Source organism: Microplitis demolitor, chromosome 7 (assembly GCF_026212275.2).
Source record: "Microplitis demolitor isolate Queensland-Clemson2020A chromosome 7, iyMicDemo2.1a, whole genome shotgun sequence".
Lineage (NCBI taxonomy): Eukaryota > Metazoa > Arthropoda > Insecta > Hymenoptera > Braconidae > Microplitis > Microplitis demolitor.
Window position 1 is genome coordinate 10,990,671 of NC_068551.1, and position 17,380 is coordinate 11,008,050.

Here is a 17,380-nt window from a genome sequence, read left to right on the forward strand (position 1 = left end):
CCGAGCTCGAAAATACTTTTGTATGCCTTTGTTTTCGAAAGAAAACGTTTTTTACCATTTTTTCTCAAACGATATCTCTCGAACGAATAAACCGATTGAGACGTTCACGGCGACAATCGACGCGTTTTATTAAGTTCTACAACTGATCAGATTTTGAAATTGATTCATTAAGTCGTTTATGAGAAATTTTCAGAATACTAAAAAAATTTTTTTTTTTTTAATTCTTTCGACAACGGTTTCTCTTGAAAAAATTAACCGATTTTGATGTTTGAGGTGGCATTCGACGCGGCTTATGAAGCTTCAGAGCCCAGTTCATTTTGGAATTAATCCATCGAGAACATAAAAAGTTATCCAAAAAAAACATTTTTGAAAAAAGTTTATTTTTGGAATATCTCTGAACGAGTACTACCGATAAAGTTTATTTTTTTTTAGCTTCAAGGTATTCACAAGCCGCGTCGAATGGCACCTTGATCAAAATCGGTTCATCCGTTCAAAAGTTATAGATATTTACATACGTACGTACATGCATACATACACTCGGACATCATCGTGAAATTAGTCAGGATAGCTTCCTAGAACCTGAAAACGTCGAGATCTCTTAGAAATTTGATTTTTGAAAATCGGACTGAAACCAATAACTTCCCGAATTTTTGAAAATTTGCAATTTTCTTAGCGGGTAGTTGAAAAAAAGTGGTTTGGTTTTTTGCAAATATTCCAAAAACTATTTTAGATATCCAAAATCTAAACAAAGATCCTTAAAGAGCAGGGAATTTCCTAGAAAACAGTACCTACCTCCTCGAACTGTACTAACAATATTTATAATTTTAATTTAGCGGTGAAAATGGGACTAAAAACGGGTAGTGGCGTGTACACGCCCGTCGATCGAATCGATAGCATGAAAAAAAAAAATTTTTTGACCATGCCCGGGAAAAAATGATCAGACCTGATCATGCCTATTCATGTATGATCAGGCCTGAAATAAGACATGATCAGGCCTGATCATACCTGTCCATGTATGTTCATGTCTGAAGCGTTAAATATGCTCAGGCGTGATCATACCTGTCCATGCCCGTTCATATCTTTTCATGTCTGAAGCGTTAAATACGCTCAGGCCCGATCATATCTATTCATGCCTGATCATGTCTGATCCAGCATGATAAATGGGATAAAATTTAAAATCTTAGTTATAATTAAATATAACTAACTTAGTTATAATTATATATAGCTAACGTAGTTATAATTACATATAACATATATATAATTTCATAGAACTATAAATCAATAATTAATAAATTAGATATAAAATTTTGTCGACCAAGAATCTATCACGTATAAGATTTTTATTACTTGAAGTTCATAAGAAACTTACTTTTTAAGTCCCCGGGAAAAAATGATCAGACCTGAGCATGCCTGTTCATGTATGATCAGGCATGATCATACCTGACCATGCATATTCATGTCTGAAGCGTTAAATACGCTCAGGCCTGACCATGCCTGTTCATACCTGTTCATGTCTGTTCACGTCTGTTCATGTCTGTCCACGTCTGTTCATGTCTGTTCATGCCTGTTCATGTCTGAAGCGTTAAATACAGTCAGGCCTGATCATACCTGTTCATGGCTGTTCATGTCTGTTCATGGCTGTTCATGTATGTTCATGTCTGCTCATAGATTTAAATTTTGTTGACCAAGAATCTATCACATATAAGATTTTTATTACTTAAAGTTCATACGAAACTTACTTATCAACTAAATCTCTTAGGTCAGTAGGAGCGTGTTAAACTTTCGAGCGCAAGGTCCACGATTCAAATCCTCCACACGCCCGAATTTTTTATATGTTTTTTATTTTAATATAAATAATTATATATAATATAATATAGTTATACATAATTATATATAAGTATATAGGGCCATTTTTTATATATAATTTTTTTTCCCGGATGGACATGAACATGTCTGATCAGACCTGAACATACCTGATCAGGCCTGTTCAGGCATGGCCATTTTTCATGTCTGATCAGGTCTGATCATTTTTTCTCGGGTCAATTTCTTAGGTCAAAGGGTAGCGGGTTAAGCTTCCGAGTGCAAGGTCCACGGTTCAATTCCTGCACGAGTCCAAGTTTTTATTTTTTTATAGAAATAATTATATATAATTGTATATAGCTATACATAATTACATAAGGCCATTTTTTTACTATAATTTTTTTACCCGGGTGGGCATGAACAGACATGAACATACTTGATCAGACCTGAACATGCCTTGCCAGGTCTGGTCAGACCCGGTCATTTTTCATATCTGATCAGACCTGAAGACTCATGCCTGTTCATATCTGATCAGATCTGATCATTTTTTCCCGGGCAAATAAATATGAATAATAAAGAATACAAATAATTTGGTACTTTCTAAATACATAAATAAACAATAATCCGCCTAAAAAAAAATGTTACTCAAATTTTTTAGTTAACTATGCTTTTGTTAATTAGTTAATTTTTACCTGTTAAAAATTTACATAAAAACCCTGATTATTTCTAAACTGAAAACCTAGAATTTTTTTCACTTCTTGGAGCTATTCTTAAGAGGGTCTAGCAAAAATCGCCGTTGGAAAAATTATAAAATTTGGATTTTTTACTTTTTTATTAATAATCTAAGGCATTGAAAAATGAAAAACGTAAATAAAGCAATCAAGAAAATTTTTTTTTTTTTCAATTTTTTTGGTTTATTTGTTTTTTTATTGCTAGAAGCTGCATAATAATAATTTTAAAAATCGGTCTGTCGGTTGACCCTGCGGGCCAGCCCCAAACCTTCCCACCAATTTCGACCTTCTTGAGCTCGAAAAATGATTTTAGATACATTTTCGAGCTCTTTAAATTCGAAAATACTTTTGTATGCCTTTGTTTTCGAAAAAAAAACGTTTTTTACCATTTTTTCTCAAACGATATCTCTCGAACGAATAAACCGATTGGGACGTTTAAGGTGGCAATCGACGCGTTTTATTGAGTTCTACAACTGATCAGATTTTTAAATTAATTTATCGAGTCGTTTTTGAAAAATTTTCAAAATACTAAAAAATTTTTTTTTTTTTTAATTCTTTCGACAACGGTTTCCCTTGAAAGAATTAACCGATTTTGATATTTGAGGCGGAATTCGACGCGGCTTATGAAACTTTAAAGCCTAGTTGATTTTAGAATCAATCCATCTAGAACATAAAAAGTTATCGAAAAAAAGCATTTTTGAAAAAAGTTTATTTTTGGAATATCTCTGAACGACCCCTACCGATCAAGTTTAATTTTTTTCAGCTTTAAGATATTCGCAAGCCGCGTCGAATGACACCTTGATCAACATCGGTTTATCCGTTTAAAAGTTACAGATAATTACATACATACATACGTACACTTGAACATCATCTTGAAATTAGTCAGAATAGCTTCCTAGAACTTCGAAACGTCAAAATCTGTTAGAAATTCGATTTTCGAAAATCGGACCGAAACCAATAACTTCCCGAATGTTTGAAAATTTTCAATTTTCTTGGCGGGAAGTTAAAAAAATTTTCATTGGCATCATTTAAATACTTGTTACAAACAAATGCATTGTTAATAAGATTTTTTAAAATTTTCTTTTGGGAATCTGATCCTTAATCGAAATAATAATTTTTAAGAAGAAAATCGATTCTTAAAAAAAAATGTTTATTGCTGAAAAACGCATTTGCTAATTAACAAGTTTCTTTTGTTGCTTAATATTAATATAAAGGAACCATTTTTTTTAAATCATAATTTATCATGTTCTCTTGAATTATGAAAAATAAAATAATTTTTTTATTATTTTTCATTTGTTTATTAAACAAACAATTTGTTGTAAACAAATTAATTTTTACGCTATATTTTTTCTTGAATACAAAAAAAATACTATAAACAACCATGTTTTTTTTTTTTAACGGAAAACATTTTTTGCTATTTTTTATATAGTTTTAAAAACTATCGTACACTTGGACTTGTCGCTACCTCTCTGTTTTTTTCCATTGTTATAAAAATAACTTATAAACCATTGAAGATACGACTAGAACACTTCTACTCTCTCTTATTCTCCATTAATCAATGAACAAATTGACCTGTTTGCCGGAGCTCTAACTCAATTGTTTATCAATTTGTTTACTATTATTTATATAAATTTTTCGAAATAAATCTTTCTTGGACTTTTCAGTTCAATATCTTATAAACTATTGGAAATACGATAAGAACACTTCAAGTCATTTTATTCTTCATTAATCAATAAACAAATTGAACTTTTCATCGGATCTCTGATTCAATTATTTAATGAATTATGAATAAAAGTACTTATATAAATATTATTTTAAAATTTTCAACTTGTTGATCTGTCAAGTAACAAATTGATAAAACTTATAAACTATTGGAGATATGATAATGCCCAGCGAGAAAAGTACGACGGGCCCAGGCTTGGCCCAAGTATGTAGAACCTTGGCCCAAGCTTGTAAACCAGTCTTGGCCCAGCCTTGGTAGGACTCTGGAATGATAATACGGGGCCCGCCTTGGCTGCCAGGACTGGCCCATGCTTCGTTGCCAGTCCTGGCCCAGACTTTGTTGCCAGACCTTGCCCATGCATCGAGGAAACGGATAAATTTAATTTAAAAAAAATTTATTATTATTAAAAGCTCGTAGAATTTATGATCACTAATGTTTAAACTATCTAGAGGAGGTAAATGATGTGAAAAAAACTCGGTAAAATTCTGCTGGGTTCCAGGCGCGAACTGCCGACCTTGCGATTGCTGGGTCCGAACGATAGCTACTGGACGAACCTACTAATGTTAAACTGATACATTATGATGATCTAGTTATTAAACCATAGGTATATCCAAACTTGGGTAATCCTACCTTGGCCCAAGTCTGGCTTGCCATTAGATGGCCGAGGCTAGGTTACCCAGTCTTGGCCCAAGTCCGGGTAATAATTGTAACGGCCAGGACTGAGTACCCAATCTTGAGCGAAGCATGGGCCAATACAGGTGTGCCAAAACTAGGTTTCCCAGTGCTGGGCCAAGTAGGGCCCTGTCGTTCAACTGTGGCAGCTCCTGCATGAGTGGACATTCAAGTGGTTTCTATAAAGGATAAATTAATCTTTTAAATGAGTGAAAGACAATTTTTATAACTATTGTTTAGCAGTTATTATATGCATCTGTTTATAAAAATTTGAAATTTTTTTTACTTTTTCATATCTTTTATGGCTTATAATTTGTTAAATAATGAAATTAAAGCTACGAACCTTAGAACAATGTCGTTTGGTGATAAAATATCTATCAAATATTATTTAAACTTTTACGATGTCATTTATGGAAACGGAGATTGGAAAAAAATTAGTTAGTTAACAAAAATATAACTTTTAGAAAAATTGATTTAAAAATTTTTTTCCAACAGGGATTTATTCTTTCAAGTGTCTAGATGATACCATAATTTATTTAAATTTTTAAATTTATATTTGTTACTATAAAAAAATTATTTTATGTGGTACTCTCTCTCTAGCGGCAGTGCGCCCATACCGTACCGGTCGCGCGGAGCCCTATTTTCAGCGTTAAATTAAAATTATAAATAATAGAGGTAGAGTTCGGGGAGTTTGGACTTTTTTACTGGAAATTTCCTCCTATTACAGGGTCTTTTTTCAAAAATGTTAATAGTTTTTGAGTTATGAACAAAAAACTAAGTGTCATTTATTGGTTTTCTTAATTTATTAATAACTATTGCAATTTTTTATATGCTAATACATCCTCGAAAACATTTTTTTAGACGTCATTCCGAATCGAATGAGCCATCGCTCATATGTTTAAGAGCTTTCTCAAGAGTTTTCGTCTTTTTGAACGTGGTGACTAGCCTATAGCGAATGTTTTCTTGAGCTTATTTTTAATTTTTTTAGAAAAAATAAGCTCACTGTAAGGAACGTTTTTGGAATATGTTTGGAACGAATTTTTTTTTACACGGGCTACTTGAACAAATGTTTTAAATAGTGAGTAGATAATTAAGAAGTAAGATTAAATACGTAAGCACTGTCCGAAGTAGGTGCAGATCAATATTTAATTATTATTAAAATAATAATAATAATAATAATAATAATAATAATAATAATAATAATAATAATAATAATAATAATAATAATAATAATAATAATAATAATAATAATAATAATAATAATAATAATAATAATAATAATGATAATAATAATTAGGTTGTTACCTAAAATAGATAGATATTTAATTATAAATATTTTACAAAATCTCGTTATATTGTTGGATCAAAAGTGACGCGAATGGATAATATACAGAAAGTTAACAATAAAATTTTCTTTAAAAGTAATTGTATGCAAGAACCAAGATAACTGTTTTACAATATGACCGTCCAAAAGTTTGTTGGTTTCATCGATTCGCTAAAACAAGTAATGCAGTTATAATATACACATTTGAAGTATAAATTTTGTTGAAAAAAGCTTCGTTATAATATTATAATAAATAATTGAAACATATTGTGAGTGCAAATTGTGAATATTGAAGAAAGAAAACGAAATAATATTTAATGAAGTACAATTATTGCAATTTAAATTGAAGAAATAAATATATTTCTAATAGATATTACACAAAAATAATATTTAAACAATAACTTTTGGAAGTATCTACATCACTTCTATAGATTTCGAGCTTTTATCTATTATTGATTTATTTATTTTAAACATTCTATAAGATATTAAGTATATTTATTTTATAAACATTTATTCTTTGAAATTGAGTTAAGAACAAGAAATTCGGTTATCACTTTGTAAATCACAATGTAATTATTAATTTAAGATACCGATTTCGACCAGAAAATTCTCCATTGACAATTACAATAGTATTTAAATGAAATATAAAAAAGAAATAATAACTTACTGCTCACAGTAATCAAATTAATATAAAAATGAACGAACAACCGCTTTGCTGCTGCTTCATTGATTGCTGTTATTCGACAAAAAACATATAGTTAAATTAAAATTGATATAAATTCAATAATGTTTAGTATAAGTAGATAAACGTAGATTTTTGTAAATGCATTCGCCGAACGGATTATAAATTATAGAACCACAAAATCAATTTAGACTTATATGTCACTAAAAAATACAACGGAGAATAATTTAAAAAAAAAATAAAAATGGAATAGGATAAATAATTAATGAAAAATTAGAATTAACTAAATTAGAACTTCACTGTAGATCGAGTGAATTTATGTCGTAAATATCAGTAATGCATTTCATTTTAGGAATTAATTATCAATAATAGAAACACGTGTGTTTTAATTAAATTTTTAATTAATAGTAGGAAAGATGTTCTGCAATTTGAACAAAAAATTTTCTTTTTGTTATTACTTTTTAGTTTTTTAAAATTTTGAATTCTAAAACTGTCAAAAAGTTGCTCCCTGTTCGAATTGCAGTATCTCTCCTCTGTATTGTGCCGCAGGGGATGAAGAAGACGATTCCAGACGAGGGTGAGGTGAAATGCTTGAGCTGAAGGCGAGGGCTGACATCACCAGATATTCTTCATTTTACCTGCATTGATACTGGGAGTTTTAATATCTGGAGTCAGTCGAAACATATTAATTTCTGACCCTAGCGCAGCAAAAAAATAATGCTCTATTTTAATTATGCGAATTTAATTAATATAGCAAGAGGAACATTGACTTTTTATTGATTTAATAATTTTTTTATGGGAACTTATATTGTTTTTTTAATTTCCCAAACACAACTATCAGTTTTGTTGGCTATTATTAGAATGACAGAAATATTTAGAGGTTTACAATAATTAAATGCGGTTTGGCCAGGAATAGAATCACAAGTTAATTTAGCGGCCAAAAATCAGTTTGTTTCGACTGGCAAAAGAAAAGTTTAAAATTCATAGTTTCAATATCCTTGGCGGATCAAAATTACAGTCAATTACGGTATTCGGAAGAATTGTGAAATGTGCGGTATTTTACGGCAAAAATACGGTATTTTACAGCAAAAGTACGATATTTTTACCATAAATTTGCTGTAGGAGAACGGTAATTTACCGTAAAATTGCGGCAAGCCTGCGTCATTCTATCGCAAAGTAAAGTATTGCACTGTAAAAACTGTAAAAATAAAATACCTACGATTCTTACGTTAAAAATGCCGCAAATTAACCTAAATTGCCATATTTTACCGTCATGCACTGTAAAATATCGTAAATTACAGTAATTTGACGTCGAAATACCGTATTTTACGGTAAATTACGGCATAGTTTGATAACCCTGATTAAAAATACTCATTGAAAAGTATTGAAAATTATTTAAATTCTTTACAATCTGCACGGAGATTTTGAAAAACAATAAATGGAATCGAAATTTCGATCATTTAAATACTTTCTAATTCTTATAATGGAATTCAAAAGTATTGAAAAGAATTCAATCTTTCATCATTTCAATACTTATCAATTCCAAAATAGAATTGATAAGTATTGAAAAGAATTCAATCTCTCATTATTTCAATACCTTTCAATTCCAAAGTGGAATTCGAAAGTATTGAATGGGATTAAATTGTTTATTATTCGAATTCTTTCCAATTTTGATGTGGAATTAACAAGTATTGAATTAGTCCTTCGGCTGAAAAAGAGAGACCGTGTACATTTTGTTGGCCAAAGCTAGACCAAACTTTGTTTTACATACTTTGGGCCAAGGATCACGAAAATTGACTCCATTTTATTCAAAAGTCAAAATAATTCCCGAATCGCTGGTTTTTTGGGGCAGTTTATTAGAAACAAGATGTTCAAAATGAAGAAATACACAAATAGGTGTCATAGTGTTTTTTTGTATCTCAAATATTTAGCGAGATATGACGAAAAAACGAGCCAGGCGCTCGGACCTCTCCCTCTCGAACAAGCAACTGCCTATTGCGCACTTTATCTCCGCAAGCTAGCGTCAGATACTTTATAGGTCGGAATTTTTCCAAGTTTTTTACATTAAAAATAAAAGAAAAAGAAAAAAAAAAGACAAAACGTCGATACCACCAATCGACCGCATTTTTTTTTAAACGAGTTTCTGTCATATCATTCAGAGACGATTTTTTAACTTCCCGCCAAGAAAATTGAAAATTTTCAAACATTCGGGAAGTTATTGGTTTCGGTCCGATTTTCGAAAATCGAATTCCTAACAGATCTTGACGTTTTGAAGTTCTAGGAAGCTATTCTGACTAATTTCAAGATGATGTGCAAGTGTACGTATGTATGTATGTAATTATCTGTAACTTTTAAACGGGTAAACCGATTTGGATCGTCAAGGTGGCATTCGACGCGGCTTGTCAATATCTAAAAGCTGAAACAAAATTGAGCTTAATCGGTAGGGGTCGTTCAGAGATATTCCAAAAGTAAACTTTTTTTTTAAATTTTTTTATCGAATAACTTGTAGTGTGCTCGATATATTGATTCAAAAATCAACTGAGCTCTGAAGCTTCAAAAGCCGCGTCAAATGCCACCTCAACCATAAAAATCGGTTCATTTGTTCAAGAGAAACCGTTGTCGAAAGAATTAAAAAAAAAATTTTTTTTTTTTTAGTATTTTCGAAATTTCTCACAAACGACTAGATAAATCAATTTCAAAATATGCTCAGCTGTAGAACTCAATAAAACGCGTCGATTACCACCTTAACTGTCTCAATCGATTAATTCGTTCGAAAGATGTCGTTGGAAAAAAAATGGTAAAAAACGTTTTTTATCGAAAACAAAATCATCTAAAAGTATTTTCGAGTTCGAAGAGCTCGAAAATGTATTCTCAACGATTTTTTCGAGCTCAAGGAGCTCGAAATTTTGGGAGTGGCCCGCAGGATCAGCTGATAGACCGATTTTTTTTTTTTGTTAACTAATGTTATAAACAAATGGATTTTTTCAAAGTCTGGTTTGGATTATAAAAAATTGATAAAATGACGACGTACGAAAAAAATTCATTTGTTTATAACTTTAGTTAACAAAAAAAAAAAAAACGCCTCTGAACGATACGATCTGGGTGCGCTGGATATGATAGAAATTCGTTTTGAAAGAAATGCTGTCGATCGGTTGAATCGACATTTTATCGATTTTTTTTTTATCTAAACTGGACTTTGAAACAATTCATCTGTTTATAACATTAATTAACAAAATAAAAATACGTTTCTGGACGATACAACAGAAATTCGTTTCAGAAAAAATGCCGTCGATTGGTGGTATCGACATCTCGTCGATTTTTTTTTTCTTTCCTTTTTAATGTAAATAACTTTAAAAAAACACTCGATCCAAAATATAGAACTATTTTGGTATTGAGAAGGATTCAGAAAGATTAAAAAATTTCGATTAATTTTAATTCTTTTCAATCCTATAGGATTGCAGGATCTGCAGATGAATACCTAGTAGTATAGGAAGTATTCAAAAGAATTCAATTCTCATCTTTTTCAATACTTTTCAATGAGTATTTTTAATCAGGGAAATTATCGTAATTTGGATCCGCCAAGGATTGATGATATGAATATGATATTTAATAAGATATTCTCGTGATCCATTGATGTTTAGTATACTTATTTGTTTTTTCAACACACCATTGTTTACCTATTGCATTGCCTTCATTCAAATGTTTATTATAAATCGAAATTATCATTTGATTTAAAATAAGATGACTGTAAATTTGAATTCTACATTATGGCTGTGTATAGTAATTTAACATTATTATATCGTGAGTAATTATTAATAAACAATGATTTGTTAATTGTTAAAAATGTGTAGAAATCATAAAAGAAAAAACTCACGATTTCAATTAAAAATATAATATACTGTTATCAGTGTAATAAACGAATAGATGTGTGATTATGCAATATTTTTAATAAATTTTAATAGATCTGTGACGTACATTAGAATCATCGCAAATCAGATCCTTATTACATTGACATTGAAAAAGCAATCTATTTTCCATAACATATCAAATGATAGCAAATAATTATAATATTTATATTAATAATAATAATAAAAACCGATATTGTAGTTTTGCAAATAATCATATTGAATATGAATGTAAATAAGGTGAATGTTAAATCATGTTAACTAATTTAATACAACAATACGAAATAAATGGAACTCTGAATTTGTCAATATAAAATTAGGTGACGTATCTTTTGATTCGTTTTTGATTGATGAATATTTTAAGCTGAAATGAAAATTATGAACTGCGTTATTTTAAAGATTTTGTTCATATACTCTATTATTAATCATTTTGAACATTTATTAATTTTATAAATTAATAAAATGAATATATGAGTAAATTATAAGAAGTGATTTGTTATAAATATATAAAATAAATATTTTCGAACGGTTTTATGATTAAAGAAATACAAGGAATGATACCATATTTATTCATAAAACGTATACATTTAATTATAAACATATTGAACATATTTTTTATCATACTACAATAATAAATTCAAATTTAATTTTAAAATATAAATTAATATTATATTGCTATATTTGTAAATCACATTGCGTATTTTTATGAAAATTTAAAACAACGTTGAAATGTAAATAAAATGTTTTAATTTGTGTGTTACGTATTTTTCAGTAATTAATCATTTTATTCCTGAATTTCTCAATTTAAATAAATGTGGCCTCTGCTATTTATTTAGAAACTTTAAATTTATGTTAAAGATAGCAAAAGCCACACCATTTAGGAATCTTTGAAGTGATTTCGCCCGTTTTAGGTATTCTAGTCATAGTTTAAAGATATGTTTTAACAGTGAGAATTCAAATCTCTATTGAATTTTATTATTGAGTAAAAAAATTTTAAATTCGATCGATAAAAAAACTATTTTTCTTATTTTTTGGAATCAATTTTACTAGAAATCTGAAATTTTAAAGATATCAAAATAGTACTTACATGACTTCAAAATATGAGTAACAAATCCATCGAAAGCTGAATCACCACAATTTCTTCCTATTACTTTTAAATTTCATTTTATATTAAATTTAAATTGGACAATAAACTGTTGTATTTTTTAAAAATATTTATAATAATCAGTAAGCTGATACTCGTGTATAAAGTTTTATTTATTAATATTTTAGATATTTCTTTGGCTATGAATTAAAATATTAAAAAATTGGATACAATATTCCAATTTGTACTGTCAATTGAATTATTTTAAAATATCAATTATATATTATTAGTATTATTTCATAATTTTGAAATGAAAAATAATGAAATTAGAATATATAAAATTGTATTTATTTTATATTAACAATCATCAGTAAGCTGTGCTCTGAATACTAAATGCTAATTTGATTGTACAGAATTTTTTTTTTATTTGCATGATTGAACTCCATTACTATAAGCCAAAGTCTTATTTATTATTTTGTTTAGTTCATTATTTTGCCAATCTAAGCTGATATTATCTAAATGATTATCGAAATCAATAAGATCATGATACCTCTCTTCCTTTAATAATATAGATATTGTTTCAATGACACCATCCCCCCTTTCATTCAAAATACTGCAATAAAAAAATGATTATTTATTAAATTAATGATTATTCTAAATTAAGAATATAATAAAAGTTGTAAACTTGCTTTTTTTAATTACTACTGATAATAATATATCATAATAAAAAAATATTATTTTACAAAGAAAAAAAAAATTAAATAAAAAATCTAAAACATTTTCATTACTAAATATACTAAATATCATATTATTTATTGAAATGTTTATTTTATTTTGTCTATTAAATATATCATTATTTTACACTCTTACTATTACTACCTACTACTTTGTACTCTTGTATAAATTAGACTAACTAATGTTTTAAACTACGAAGTCAAAACAATTTGGAATTTAGTTTTTAAAAAATGTGTAAAATCTAATGTGAGATCTACCGAAATAATACACAAAATGGAAAAAGGGTAAGTATGAGTTTTAGTTATAATATTATATTAAAAACTCATAGAAAAAATATACATAATTCTAATCCAATAACTCGAGAGCCTAAAAATCAAAATTGGAGCAATAGAGCGCAGAGCGATAGAAAAATTAAGTTATAACAAGTTGTACAAGAAAATTATTTGATGTTACGAGTAAATATCACAGTCACAATATCACACGAAAAAATATCAATGCCAAAATATCACTTAAAAAAATATCTTACGTCTAATTATCATTTATCAGAATATCAAGCGCGCGAATTTCACAGCGCAATAATGTCACGCGTAAAAAAAAAAACATAAAAATCGTGTACATATAGATATTCGATGCCTTATCCTTATCCTTGGCGCGATACCGACATGGTCTGGGTTCGAATCCCAGTTCGGGCTGTCTGTATTTTTCTCAATTTATTTAAAAATTGTCTTATTGAGAAGGTTAGTTGTAAGTTTAGGTTTCACGATATTTAAAAAATTTAATATGTTTGAATATGCAAATTTTTGCATGTTCTTTAATCAACATTATCGCTTCAAAAATAATTTTTTCATCAAAAACTACTAATTGTGTATCATAGAGAATGTTTCGCAGTTTGTAAAACCCTACTTCCATTCTCTGTACGACTAATATGCCCCGAGTTATTGATTGTCAAAGTCAAAACGGACTTTTTTGCTTTGATCAATGATAACTCAGCGCCAGACTTTTGAAAGGCGGCAAATTAAAGGGCATAAAATTTACTAGAAGAGTCATAAAGTCAGATTATAAAAAAAAGTTTATTGAAGCCCATAGACTTTTTTTAAGACGAGCAAAAATTAGGAATTTTTTTTTTGCCTCGGTTTTCTTAAGATTACCTCGGAACTGTGCATGATAAAAAATTATGAAATCCAGATCTGAAAACTAGAAACTTGAGGCTACAATTTGCTTTTTTTGTTTTTACTCTACGACCATTTTTCACCAAATTACAGCTTGTTGAAAATTACTTGAAAATTTGGAATATTTTTTATATTCCTTAATTTTTTTGACCAATGTATTTTATGTTTATAAATATAATATTTTTTGATAAGCACTGTAAAAAGTTTTTGGACTCGGTGTAATATAAATGACTTGGTGCAAAAATTTTGGTGTGAAAATTACACCAAATATCGTGTTTAATTTAGGCGGTGTGAATTAAAAATTTTTACTCCGTCAAGCGTGTAACTGTGTAATTTATGATTCTTTACGTTAAGAAAAATAATTATAAAAATATTAAAATGTTCAAAATATTATTTAATATCTAAATAATATTAATATAGCTATTGATTAAGTAGTTCTAGAACTACTTAAGACGCGCCGATTGTCACCTTGAATATCAAAATCGACTTACTCGTTCAAGAGATATCGTCGGAGAGAGAAATGTTAAAAATCAGTTTTTCACTAATATCTTTGAAACGACTAGATCAAAAATTTTCAAAATGCAATTAGCTTTAGAATTTAATGAAACGTGCCAGTTGACACCTCGAACATCAAAATCAGTTCATTATTTCAAAAGATATCGGAGTCAAAAAGTTTAAAAAACAACATTTCATGTAATTTTTCTCAAATAAATCATAATATAATGTACTAAAATTTATTCAAAACCATACAAACTCTTCGTCTTTATAGTCTCTTTCGATCACCACGTTATGTAATATAACTCATTCTTCAGTTTAAATAATATTATCAACAAAAAAATTTTAAAAAACACCGTTGTCAATATTTTTCTTGGATGTTTCATGTATTAACGCTTTGATATACATTAGAACTGATTTAAATCCTTACTTCGATCACTTATATTGATTTCTGCCTGACTATACTTTTTTTTCTTTATTGAACATAATCGTGGATAAATATTTAAAAAACGCTCATTCATTAATTATTTTGATTCTAAGATTCCAAATTTTAACATAAAACGTAACTCTTTTGAGCTTAAAAAGTTCAACAAACAAGGGAGCAAGGGTATTTTCGAGCTCGAAGATAACGGGAAGTTTTGGGGCTGGCCCGCAGGGCCAACTGATGCTCAGATCTTTTTATGTGATATTGTGACTGTGATGTTTTCTTGTGTGATATTTAGACATGTAACCAATTATTTTTGAAAATGAGAAAGAGACATGTCGGAGCAAGTAAGTGAAAAGCATAAAAAATTGTACAGAATTTTCGGGTAAATTTGGAAATGCTAGAACATCTATTGATTTATAAAAAATCCATAGAAAAGACATGATGTTAAAAGTAGCCGTCATCCGGCAATGACAGTGTTTCCATTTACAAATCATTTATCATTAGATAAAATTATTAAAAATATACATCAAAAAATTTTTTTTAAGTTCTTCAGATGCATTGTTGATGATTTATTTTTGTTAGTATTTAATTTTTTCGTTTAAAAGAAAACACATTTTTTAATGTCTGCTATCTTCAACATCATGAAAAGATGAGTAAAAACGTTAGAGAATATTCAAAGAGATAAAAAGAATAACTTAAAAAAGTATTAAAGTATAAATAAAATCTCTATGCATTTAATTCTAATTGAATAAAAAAAAATACCCACTCTGCTTTATCTTTGACTTTCCATTTTCCATCAGCATACTGTGAAATTTTAAATGGAACAGAATTCATATTAAATGTTAATTCTTTATTATCTATGACAACTAATAAAGCGTTATTAAAATTTTCAGCTATTTTATCTGCTATTCTGTGTGCCGGCTTATCTGTACTGTAATAAATATAACCATTTATTAATTGTATTAATTTAAATAAAAACGATTTTGTATTTTGAGTTCAATAATCAATACCTCATATCATTTACTAATTCATTAGCTAAATAATAACCAGCAATGACCATGCCATTTTGTTCGGCAAATCGATCCACCTGTCGAGAAAAGAAAATTAGATAATATTTTTTAAACAATTTCATTGATGATTAAAGAAAAAAAATCGGTCTGTCGGTTGACCCTGCGGGCCAGCCCCAAAACTTCCCGCCTATTTCGAGCTCCTTGAGCTCAGAAAATTGTTGTAGATACATTTTCTCTCCGAGCTCGAAAATACTTTTGTATGCTTTTGTTTTCGAAAGAAAACGTTTTTTACGATTTTTTTTCAAACGATATCTCTCGAACGAATAAACCGATTAAGACGTTCAAGAAGACAATCGACATGTTTTATTGAGTTCTATAACTGATTGAAATTTGAAATCGATCGCGTCGGTCGTTTCAAAAATATTCAGAAAAAACCATTTTTTACCATTTCTTTCTCCCGCGATAACTCTCGAACGAATTATCCGATTTTGATGTTTGAGGTGGCAATCGACGCGTTTTATTGAGTACTAGAGCTGATTAGATTTTGAAGTCGATCGTATGAGTCGTTTCTGAGAAATCAATAAAAAACTAAAAAAAAAAATTTTTTTTTTTTCGTAATTCGCAAATATTTTTGAGTCTATTCGATCAAATGATCTGAAATTTTCAGGAAAGTTGACGGCCAACAAGCTCTTTCGATTGATACCTCAACGATCCAAATCGATTTATTAGTTAAAAAGTTACAAAGAGTTTACATACACACACACACACACACACACACACACACACACACACATACACACACTCGGACATCATTCTGAAAATAGTCAGAATAGCTTCCTAGGACCTCAAAACGTCGACATCTGATGAAAACTCGATTTTCAAAAATCGGGGTGAAAACAATAACTTCCCGAAATTTTTGAAAATCGTCGATTTTCTTAGCGGGAAGTTAAAAATATATATTATTAATTAATAAATTTATTTAGTATTAAAAAAATGTATAATTACCATTGTGAGTGCTATTTCGGCCATAGGTGAAACGTGTAAGCATTGATGAAAAAGTGGAATAGCATCTTGAATTAAAATATCCGCTGGTTTAGAATCATTTTTATTTTTTTGTTTAGCTAATAAAAGTCCGTTGATAGCACAATGTGGATATTTTGCAGCGTGTAAAATTATTTTACTACAAGCACGTGGAGAAATTGAAATTTTTGACATTTTTTTTAAATTCCTAAATAACTACTATTTATTACACTATAGACCTATATGTTATATGTATATATGGCTAATTATTTATATAAAAATAATAACTGTATTTCCTATAGTTTTAACCTATTGCTCCAATATTTATGTCAACGTCACTTTGTGTATTAGTGTGTAGGTTGTAGGTGTTGTAACATCGAATTCGATTAATCGAATAATCGATGTTTCTGTTTCGATTGTCGATATTTTTTAATCGATTATAAAGGATTCGATTAATCGAAAAATAAATCGATTTTAATTTTTAAAAACGATTTTTTAACATCGGTTTTTTTAAAAATAGCTTTCATTTAAGTTTGTTATGAAAATATAAATCTTTTGTTTATAAGTTCAGAAATATTATTCTTCTGTTAAGAAAAAACATAG

At 28.9% G+C, this 17,380-nt stretch overlaps 1 protein-coding gene across 1 annotated transcript; it reads right to left on the bottom strand.

The window, feature by feature from the left end:
* Positions 1-12,253: 12,253 nt before the first annotated feature.
* On the bottom strand, positions 12,254-17,150 carry LOC103573657 (ER membrane protein complex subunit 8/9 homolog). The gene is made up of 4 exons (XM_008552827.3): positions 16,763-17,150; positions 15,758-15,834; positions 15,514-15,678; positions 12,254-12,534 (listed from the first exon to the last, which is right to left on the bottom strand). Exons 1-4 carry the CDS (start codon positions 16,970-16,972, stop codon positions 12,345-12,347), a joined length of 642 nt encoding a protein of 213 aa, XP_008551049.1. The 5' UTR covers positions 16,973-17,150; the 3' UTR covers positions 12,254-12,344.
* Between the last annotated feature and the right edge of the window lie 230 nt (positions 17,151-17,380).

Coding starts and splice junctions, on each gene's coding strand:
- LOC103573657 (XM_008552827.3), bottom strand. CDS start 16,972: ATGTCAAAAATTTCAATTTCTCCACGTGCTTGTAGTAAAATAATTTTA. Junction 15,835..16,762: donor CCGAAATAGCACTCACAATG/GTAATTATACAT, acceptor TTTTCTCGACAG/GTGGATCGATTTGCCGAACA. Junction 12,535..15,513: donor AAAGTCAAAGATAAAGCAGA/GTGGGTATTTTT, acceptor TTTTTATTGCAG/TATTTTGAATGAAAGGGGGG.